Consider the following 10302-nt stretch of genomic DNA (forward strand, 5'->3'; position numbering starts at 1 on the left):
TGCGCATCAGAGACGTTGCTTTACCGATGGGTATAGTGTGACTATGTATAGGTTTCACTGGCTGGAACTTATCACACTTTTCAGTTTTTGCATGGATTTTAACCAAAATAGGGAAAGTGATCTTCCCAGCCATGTTAAATAAAAAAACACTACCAAATTCACTGTCCATAATATGACAGTTGTGCATGTGCTTATGACATGCAATATGGCATGTTGCTGATACCACTGTCATAAGCAAACATATAGCAGTGTTATGTCATACATCTTGATGAATAAAATTTATACCACTTTGTTTCAGTGTCTTCTTTCGTTGTGACTGCATATTTGCAGATACTGATTGATACCGCTTCTGTTCAGCGCCCGAATGATAAACAAGTTAATTCAACGAGCATGACGAATGACTAATGACAGAATTCATCCACATCACATGACCCACCCAGTGTTGCCCTCTGCTGACGGGAGCTGAAACGGCGAATGCATTGCTGTTTCTGGCTGAAGAAGAGAGGTCCAGTCTTGGATTGTTTTGACAGCTGATTTAATGATTTGATTGATAAACACAAATTATTAAAACATCGCACTGAACCAACGAGATTAACAAGTGAGTTTGGGGGGGGGGGGGACTGCTGTGGCCAGTGTGGCCAAGATAAACGGATGTTCTGATATGCCTGAATATGTTAACAACACTCATTGTTGTGGTTAGCTTAGCTGGTAGGCTAGTTGTTATACCCGGACTATGCAATACGGGTAGTTAGTTAGCTGTTTGTGTGTCTAAATGGGAGGTTTTAGGTTAATTATGTTCGCTAGCTTGGCTGTGAGGGAGTTGAAGATATGCAAGGCAAGGGGTGTGTCACTTCGACGACTGGGCCTCCAAATAGCTTGCTAGCATTGAGCTCAGCTGAAGCCAATGGCTATATGGTTTATTAGCCAGCTAGCTGAATATATTGAAGTCTATGGACAACAGTCATTCTCATAGCGACAATATTATCTGCATAACACACAAGTTAAATATATATATATATATATATGTATGCGTCTGTTGTGAATTTCCTAAACATATTTATGTTTTCTAGCTAGTTTCTCCTCTTAATCAGCGCTGTCTTGTGCTGCTGTGCGGTACTGTACGTGCTAGCTACTTACTTTGTTGCTGTGTGTGTACGCCACACAGCTGTCTGTTTTTAAGGGAAAGTGGGATTAACCTCGAAAAAGTGACTTTCTTTTAAATTTCAACATACGTTTTCTTACAGAGGAACTGAAGTCACTGAATCCGGATGACATTTCAATAACTGCACCTGGCTGAAACTGTAAGGAACATTACTGGGGGCATTTTAAAGTAATTCACTTAGCCATTTAGTTTTTTCAATCAAGCTTAATGATTGTCATATGACTCCATGTTATTGAATCCATTAGGACACATTACGTTGATTTGATAGTCAAACTGTTGCTTGTTAGTCTTTGTCTGTGTTTGCCTAACATACTGCACCTCCCACCTCAGCATGGCAGGCCGCGGCTCGGTGGGCTCCCTCTCATCTGAAAAGGTGGTGGAGGATGGAGGTGACACCTTCGCTGACTCCCCCACCTCCCCCTCGGCCTCCCCCACCCCCGTCACAGAGTGCGCCATCTGCCTCCAGACTTGCGTGCACCCGGTGCGCCTGCCCTGCCGCCATGTCTTTTGCTTCCTGTGCGTGAAGGGAGCCTCCTGGCACAGCAAGCGTTGCGCCCTTTGCCGACAGGAAGTGCCGGAAGACTTCCTGGAGCGGCCCACCCTGCTGTCCCCCGAGGAGCTGAAGGCGGCGGCGGCCGGCGGGCGGGGCGGAGCTGGGAGCGGGGGTGGCGGGGGGGACCACGCCTGGTACTACGAGGGGAGGAACGGCTGGTGGCAGTACGACGAGCGCACCAGCCGTGAGCTGGAGGAGGCCTTCGCCAAGGGCAGGAAGAGCGCCGAGATGCTGATCGCCGGCTTCCTGTACGTGGCCGACCTGGAGAACATGGTGCAGTACCGCCGCAACGAGCACGGGCGGCGACGCCGCATCAAACGCGACGTGGTCGACATCCCAAAAAAGGGCGTGGCCGGGCTCAGGCTGGACCCTGACCCCGCTCCCACCCCGCTCCCGCTTCCCCCAGTTCGACCCCCCACGGTCCTGGGTGGCCACCTCGCCAGCCCGGCCTCCCCCTCCTTGGAAGACTCTCTATCTCAGCTCCACGTCAGCCAACCGGAGGGGGAGGAGGAAGAGGAAGAGGAGGAGGAAGAGGAGGAGGTGTACGAGTCGGCGTCTGGTAATAGCGAGGAGGGGGAGGGGGAGGAGGAGGAGGAAGGGAGGGGAGAGCCCGGTGCACGACGCCAGCACAGACACAGACCGCCACAGCGGCGCCTCAGGGAGACCCAGCCGGACAGACTGCCCCCTGGGGGTGGGTCCTCCAGCGGCGGCCTTAGCGTACGCTCACGCAGCCCCGACGGTCAGTGCACTGTGACTGAAGTGTGACCGCAACTGGACCGCGGTCAACTGGACCGCGGTCACTGCGCTCAGCCGGCTCAGCAAAAAAACACAATGGGCAGAAAGGAAACGAGGCGCAATAGAGACTTCGGTGGAAGACGCAGATCAGCCATATACGTCGCAATTCAGCCAGCAAAACCATGCAGAAATCAGAAGCCAGCGAATAATAATGCAATAACCCACAGACATGAAAGAGTTGCCCAATGCCCATGCATACTGCTTTCCTTTCCGTCACTGTAACCGTTTGAGCTGCGGTTTTTGTGACTCATCATCATGTCTCGGTACAACTCAAGTATCTGAAGAGAGATCCTGCAATGATAGGTGTTGGGATGAAGGTGGTGCGGAGAGGACATTAGTTTAAATTATTTTTGCTGTTAGAAATTCAGTAGATTTCATCATCACCTGTTTAAGTGAAGTTTAAAATCATTGAAGTATGTTTTGTGTGAGTGTTTGTGTTTGTGTGTTTGTGTGTGTGTGTGTTGTGTGCAATGTGGACTGAAAATCAACTGGCAGAATTATTGTAAAAAGACCTGTATAGTGAGTACAGAGACTTCTGTTTGGTCTAACAGTATTCTGGATAGGGCTACTATGAAAACGCTGTGGATGAGCAATGTACTCACAATCATCATGAGTTGTCTGTTTTGCAGTTTGAATGTTTTGCAGTTTTAACCAATTATTTTAACACTTTCTCTCTGTCAATTTCTCACTGTCATATGTCTTAAAAAGTCTTTCGGATTTTGAAGTGAATGAAATGGATGTCTTTGTTTGTCCAAACAATAAAGTGTTTGTCTGTTACTCAAACCTAATTGAACGTTCTCATAATATACTTTTTATAGTAGCTTTACAGAATTATGATTTACAGCTTTATAGAAAAATGATGGGGATATGTTATGTTCGTTTCAGAGCATGAGGAAAACACAAGGAGTTTCGTGTCTTTCAGCAGTGTGTCTTTAGATCCACATCAGGGCGCTATCAGACCTGCTTCAATGGAGGAGAGGGAATCATGTGTCCAAATTCTCTAACCTTTTCCCTGAAGTGTACCCTTGTCCACTTCCGTACATAGATTGAAAAGCATAGGTCTGATTTAAACACAGGCTCTTAAACCAATCCTATGATATTAAATCCATGTGGGGTAGTAATAATAATAATAATAATAATACACCTTATTTATATAGCATGATTCAAAACAATGTTACAAAGTGCTTTACAAATGTGCAAATAAAACATATGCATATACAAAAATGTAAGTAGGAAAACACAGTAAAACAACACATTAAAAACATTGAGGGCAGCATCAGTTTAAGGCTAGTCTAGTTCAGTACGTCGTAGTTCAGCTCACAGTCACTATAGAAGAAATCCGGACATTCAAACTCGATGAAGCTGTTACACACAGAAACAAAAACACGAGGTAGACAGATTGAGATAACAACTTCTAAACAAGTATATGTGTTTAGAATCACAGTATATAATCAGGTCCAGTAGAGGCCCAGTTGATTTATACAATATTGATCTATTGTTGATTGATGCCCTACGTAATTAATGGAATTATTGTGAATCATTTTTTCTTATTTAGTCCCTACACTCCAAAAGTTTGGATTTTAAATCAAACAATTACTGAGGTAAAAGTAGAGATTCTCAGCTTTTATTTGATAGTATGCAATATGTGCATACATATTGGTTTGACCATACACTTTTTATGCATAGTCCCCCTATTTCAGGGTACCCAAAAGTAGTTGGCTTGACAGGTGTTTCTGGTAAGTCTGGTGTGTTCCGTTACATCATTTGTGCATCATAAGAGAGCTGTCAATGTCTAATATTGATTCTAGGCTTTGCATTTGCCTTTGGAGTCTGCTATTGGTGTTTGTCAAAATGCATTTCATTTCCCGGTGATAACATTTTAGGCAAAAATACCTCAAAACAAACACAATCCTGGCAGAGCATCACCAGAGAAGACACCCAGTGTCTGGTGGGGTCAATGGGTCACATACTTCAGACAGTTATTGCATGCAAAGGATTGTCGACCAAATACTCAACATGAGTGCTTAATTTGGACATTTGATGAATCTGTTCCATCACTTTTGGGTAACCTGAAACAGGGGGACTATGCATAAAAAGTGTAATTTCTGAATGGTGAAACTAATATGTACATAAATACCATCAAATAAAAGCTGAGAGTCTCTACTTTAACCTCATAGTAATTGTTTGATTTAAAATCCTAACTTTTAGAGTGTATAGCAAAAAGAACAAAAAATCCATCACTGTCCCATTACCTTCGCAGGGCATTGTATATCTTTGGGAAATATATAAAATGATCAGGTTGTCTGTTGATGCTGCTGTTGATACTAGTTACGTTTGTTACTTTACCTCGAGCCCTGCAGCATTTCACTACCAGCACGATGGTCACCAGCAGGTAGGGGGACACCACCAGTAAACCACACAGCAGTCTGGGCAGAGAGATGTAGGCCACTGGAGATGGTGGTGGAGCTGAGGCTGGAGTTAATGTGAACACAATGTATGCTGGGGTATATTAATCTGTTTATGTGTTTGAGTGAAATACCAATAAGTATTAGTTACTCAGAATCTGAAATTACTAATTGGTCAAATATTAGACTCACGTGTCACTGGGATGTTGACAGAGTTAGCTGCAGGAAAGAGTGGTGAAAGTAATGGTGATTATCAGTACGTACTGTACACTGTGTGTTGTTGAATATGTGCCATTCTACACACAAATAAAGGAAAACAAAGTCATTTTTCAATTGAATTGAATTGAATTGAAGGACACTTCTAGACTAAATAGTGTCTTCAATGGAGATTTTCTATTGAAAGTATGATTCAGTCCAGGACTAGGCATAATCTGTGTCCAGGAAACCGCCTCAATAAATCCAGTCTGACATGGAGAGTGTGTGTGTCCCAAATCTACACCAGCATACAACAATGGATGAGTCATGTGTCACTGAGATGTCGACAAAGTTAGCTGCAGGAAAGAGTGGTGAAAGTAATGGTGATTATCAGTACGTACTGTACACTGTGCGTTATTGAATATGTGTCATTTTTCAACTGAACTGAATTGAATTGAATTAAGGGACACAGATTAAGCCTAATCCTTGACTAAATAGTGTCTTCAATGGAGATTTTCCTGCAGGGACTCACGTGTCACTGAGAGATACGTAGCGTCGCTGAACTGTCTTGCTGTGTGGCGTCTCTTCCCAGCTCTACATATATACCAACCCATGTCATTCAGACCCACATGTGTGAGATGGTAGAAGCCTCTGGCCCCAAGCCCAACCCCATCCCTGTTATCATAAATGGGCACTGTAGAGAACTCCTCACGCCGTAAATTGTAGTTATCCATGGAATCAGCCTTGTACCAGTAGAACCTCCACCTTTTAGACCATGACCTCAGTCTGACCCCACAGCGAAAAGTCACTGAGTCTCCAACAGGCACCGGCCAAGAAGGAGATAAAGTCAGACGAGGCTTCCCTAATATGTCAGGAGAGATCATTCAATATTCACTGAACATGCAATGTCGAAAACATCTTGGTCCAATTTGGCAGCCAGCCTGGGTGATTGTTATGGTGCCTTCGGAAAGTATTCAGACCCCTTCACCCCTTCAAATTAAAATAATTTGCCATCAGTCCACACACAGTACCCCAGAATGACAAAGCTAAAACAGGTTTTTAGAAATGTCAATACATTTATTAAAATTGAAATACAGAAATAGCTCATGTACATAAGTATATCATAGTATAGTGTTCATTCTGGGGTATTGTGTGTGGATTGATGGCAAATTCTTTTAATTTAATCCATTTTAAATTGAGTCTATAACACAACAAAATATGGAAAAAGTGAAGGGGTCTGAATACTTTCCGAAGGCACTGTATTTACTTCTGGTGACGCATAAGATGACTTGGCAACACACATAATAATGCTCTGATGTTCTCACAAACACTACACAATGTAATAGCCTATGGTTTATAATTAAAACAGAGGTGGAAAGACAGAAATATAAAGGCAGAGGGTCTCAAGAGGAGAAGGAGGGCGCAGAGAGGAGAGAAAGGTGAGTGTGTGTGTGGACTACTGTTTTGGTGTAAATTATGACAAGAAACAAAAACGTTTAGGTTAGAAAGGAGAAAAGATTCAAATGATCACCTTGGCTGTGTGTGGAGGCGATACTCAGTGTACTCAGCACTACAGCAGAGAGGGATAAAGAGAAATGCCGTATGCATGAACACGGTCAAGCTCAAACTCAGAATTACACCGTATTGCAGCAAATGAGCACATCAGCACACATCAATAATAAACACACACACACACACACACACACACACACACACACACACACACACACTCACACTCACACACACTACTTACAGAGAAGCACACAGAGTGAGATGTGTTCCATTCTGTCCTGCTGGTGAGTGTCTCTCTTAACTCCAGCGGGTCTTAAATAGTAGTTCTTTCCACACCATCTTTGTGAGAAGGGGGAAGCGATGTCACAACACTGGTGAACTTGTGCACTCTGTGATCATACCATGTTTCTCAAGTCTCCTGCAGAACTGAGGGGATGAGGCTGAAATACGTAGGGGAACTGTGAGCTCAGAGTTTAGGATTTACTGTGAAACCATATGGGACAGTTTACAGATTACTTTGTCTTATGATGACTGTTGGATAGATGATTCACTTACTTAAACAAATGTATTTATTGTAAGTCGCTTTGGATAAAGGCGTCTGTTAAATGCCATAAATGTAAATGTAACAGTTGTCTATGTAAAGCAATAAGTCTCACACAAATAAAACCTATTCAGAAAAGTCTTTAATGAGTGTTCGATGACAAATTTGCTGGTTTGGTTGGAATCGCCCCAAGGGGACTGATCTTGGTCTGGGTCTGGATCTCAAGGATTCTGATCTTGACTCAATCTCAGGGGTATGGTGTTTAGATGAATTACTATTCACCCTGATTTACCTGTACGGTTTCCCTTTTGGTTTTCTCATCTCAGTCAAAAGCAAGAGGTTCAATGCTATACAATATCAAGTGCAGAAGTGCGAAAGTGCAGATGCCTCCCTAGCCGAAGACCTGAACTGTTTTTATGCACGGTTTGAGGCTGGCAACACCACCGCTAGTGCGTCGGCTAACAACAACAACGTCAGAGTGCTGGCTAGCGCGGCTGTTGGGAGTTCACACGCTGGGGCAGAGCAAGCACTCTCCGTGACGGAACACGACGTGAGGAGGGCTCTGCTGAAGGTGAATACAAGGAAAACTGCTGGCCCGGATGGCATACCTGGGAGAGTACTTAAGACCTGTGCTAACCAGTTAGCTCCTGTGTTCACTACCATATTCAACCTATCACTGGCTAACTCTGTAGCTCCCACCTGTTTTAAAAGATCCTCCATCGTCCCTGTGCCCAAGATCACCTCCCCAGCCTGCTTGAATGACTAGACCCGTGGCTCTAACCTCAGTGGTCATGAAGTGCTTTGAGAGGCTGATTAAGGAATACATCTGCTCCTCCCTCCCTCCGACCTTGGACCCGCTGCAGTTCGCATACAGACCAAACAGATCCACGGATGATGCAGTTTCCCAGGTCCACACCACTCTCTCTCACCTTGACAGTCAGAAGCGGGGCTATGTGAGAATGCTGTTTATAGACTACAGCTCAGCGTTCAATACCATAGTCCCCACCAGACTGGCTGAAAAGATGATTGGATTAGGACTGAACATTCCCCTGTGTGCCTGGATCCTGGACTTCCTGACGGCCAGGCCACAGGTGGTCAGGGTGGGTAGACACACCTCCAGCATACTCATCCTGAGCACAGGGTCCCCCCAGGGCTGCGTCCTTAGCCCCCTCCTCTACTCCCTGTACACCCACGACTGTCTGGCTAAATCCAGGGACAACTCCATCATCAAGTTTGCGGACGACACAGTTGTGGTGGGGCTGATCTCAGATAACAATGAGGAAGCCTACCTGGATGAGGTGGCGGACCTGTCACTCTGGTGTCAGGAGAATAGCCTCATCCTGAATGTCTCCAAGACAAAAGAGCTGATTGTGGACTTCAGGAGAGCACAACATCCAAGGACCTACACACCGCTGAACATCGGTGGGACTGCTGTGGACAGGGTGAGCAGTTTTAAATACCTGGGAGTCCACATCACAGAAGACCTGACCTGGACTACCCACATCAGTACACTGGTGGGAAAGGCAAGGCAACGCCTGTTCCATCTCAGGCAGCTGAGGAAATTTAAAGTCTCCCGGAGGATCCTTCAGTCCTTCTACTCTGGAGCTGTGGAGAGCATCCTGGCTGGTAACATCACCGTCTGGTACGGTAACAGCACGGCCCAGGACAGGCGAGCTCTGCAAAGGGTGGTATGCCTGGCAGAAAAGACCATGGGAACTCCAACCCCCCCTCTCTATGTCCTGTACACCAGGAGGTGTAGGACCAGAGCCTACAGGATAATGAAGGACCCTCACCACCCGAAAAACGGACTGTTCCAGCCGCTGCGGTCAGGCAAACGCCTTCGCTGTCATGCAGCAAGAACAGAGAGGCTAAGACAGAGTTTCTACCACCATGCCATCAGGATCATCAACAATGACCCCACCAGTGCCCCCCTCAAGTCACTCACACACTCACTGACATCATAACACATATGCACACACATAATTATCCATTGCAGACTCATCTTCCACTGTAATTATCTGTACTGTCAACCTTGTATATAGCCATTCCATTGCGTACATTGCTTCACCGCTATACTGTTTATACTGTTTATACTGTTATACTGTTTATATATTTTTTATTATTTCTATTTTATTTTATTTTATTTTAAAACGTATTGTTGCACTACTCTGTGGCACTGTCACTTTTGCATTTCACTGTATACTTGTATGCACGTGACAAATAAAGAATCTTGAATCTTGAATCTTGAATCAAGTCTGTATGAATAAAATCAAGTTTATTCATCATATGCACAGGATCTAGCTGGTTGTTAACAGTGCAATGAAATGCTACCTTGCAAGTTACCGCTCAACAGTGCAGTGAAATATCAATGTAGTTATAATACTATCTGGGCCTGCTGCTTTTAATTTTAAGACTCTTATGTCACTCATATAAATCACTTACAGCTAGTAAACCATCAACCACACAGGGGATGTGGTTGCAATTCTTCTGAAACATCATGAGGAAAATGTTGTGCAAAGTTGCTGTTGCTTTTCCGTCTCAAGAGCAGAGTTGGTCTGTGTCTGTGGTGAGACGCAGAGCATTTACTGGCATGTTAAAACATTTTTAGTTTTCCACAAACTGACCCTTCTGCCCCCTATTTCCAGACTATTTCAATATGGTTTGTGTGGAACAAGGTATCAATATTTAGTGCATGATCTTAGACACTCCAAACCTCTAATAATTTAATAAATTTCTCTCTCTCTCTCTCTCTCTCTCTCTCTCTCTCTCTCTCTCTCTTCCACTAACTTCATCTACTGCGTAGTCTTATCAGAATTTAGTTGTGTTATAGACTCAATTTAAAATGGATTAAATTAAAAAAGAATTGCCATCAATCCACACACAATACCCCAAAATGACAGTGAAAACACATTTTTTTTAAATTTCAGTAAATTTATTAAAACTGAAATACAGAAATACGTCATGTACATAAGTATTCAGACCCTTTGCTACGACACTCTTAAAATTAGCTAAAATGTAAAAATGTCATCAACAAATCACTCAATAAGTTGAATTGAGTCCATCTTAATGAGACCCTATAAAAACAAAGATATTAATTCCAAAATTACATGAACTATTATCCTTGCATTAAGATGGACTC

General features: G+C 43.9%; 2 protein-coding genes across 3 annotated transcripts; one reads left to right on the forward strand and one right to left on the reverse strand.

Moving 5' to 3' along the window:
• Positions 1 to 461: 461 nt before the first annotated feature.
• Positions 462 to 3287, forward strand: LOC310817817 (E3 ubiquitin-protein ligase rnf146-like). 2 transcript variants are annotated; one of them, XM_083688531.1, is made up of 3 exons: positions 462 to 598; positions 1245 to 1330; positions 1493 to 3287. In XM_083688531.1, the coding sequence occupies exon 3, from the start codon at positions 1494 to 1496 to the stop codon at positions 2478 to 2480; it is 987 nt and encodes a 328-aa protein (XP_083544657.1). In that variant the 5' UTR covers positions 462 to 598; positions 1245 to 1330; position 1493; the 3' UTR covers positions 2481 to 3287. The 2 variants fall into 2 exon arrangements, with proteins under 2 accessions (XP_083544657.1, XP_083544656.1); XM_083688530.1 differs by having other exon boundaries at positions 1245 to 1301.
• A 399-nt stretch (positions 3288 to 3686) lies between these two features.
• Positions 3687 to 6884, reverse strand: LOC310817779 (uncharacterized protein). Its single transcript, XM_083688480.1, has 6 exons — positions 6864 to 6884; positions 6642 to 6680; positions 5643 to 5972; positions 5108 to 5134; positions 4857 to 4982; positions 3687 to 3872 (listed from the first exon to the last, which is right to left on the reverse strand). Exons 3-6 carry the CDS (start codon positions 5842 to 5844, stop codon positions 3823 to 3825), a joined length of 405 nt encoding a protein of 134 aa, XP_083544606.1. The 5' UTR covers positions 5845 to 5972; positions 6642 to 6680; positions 6864 to 6884; the 3' UTR covers positions 3687 to 3822.
• Between the last annotated feature and the right edge of the window lie 3418 nt (positions 6885 to 10302).

This window comes from Argentina silus (genome assembly GCF_951799395.1).
Source record: "Argentina silus genome assembly, chromosome: 17".
Taxonomy (NCBI): Eukaryota; Metazoa; Chordata; class Actinopteri; order Argentiniformes; family Argentinidae; genus Argentina; species Argentina silus.

Coding starts and splice junctions, on each gene's coding strand:
- LOC310817779 (XM_083688480.1), bottom strand. CDS start 5,844: ATGGATAACTACAATTTACGGCGTGAGGAGTTCTCTACAGTGCCCATT. Junction 4,983..5,107: donor TGTCAACATCCCAGTGACAC/GTGAGTCTAATA, acceptor CATTAACTCCAG/CCTCAGCTCCACCACCATCT. Junction 3,873..4,856: donor GAAATGCTGCAGGGCTCGAG/GTAAAGTAACAA, acceptor TGTGTGTAACAG/CTTCATCGAGTTTGAATGTC.
- LOC310817817 (XM_083688531.1), top strand. CDS start 1,494: ATGGCAGGCCGCGGCTCGGTGGGCTCCCTCTCATCTGAAAAGGTGGTG.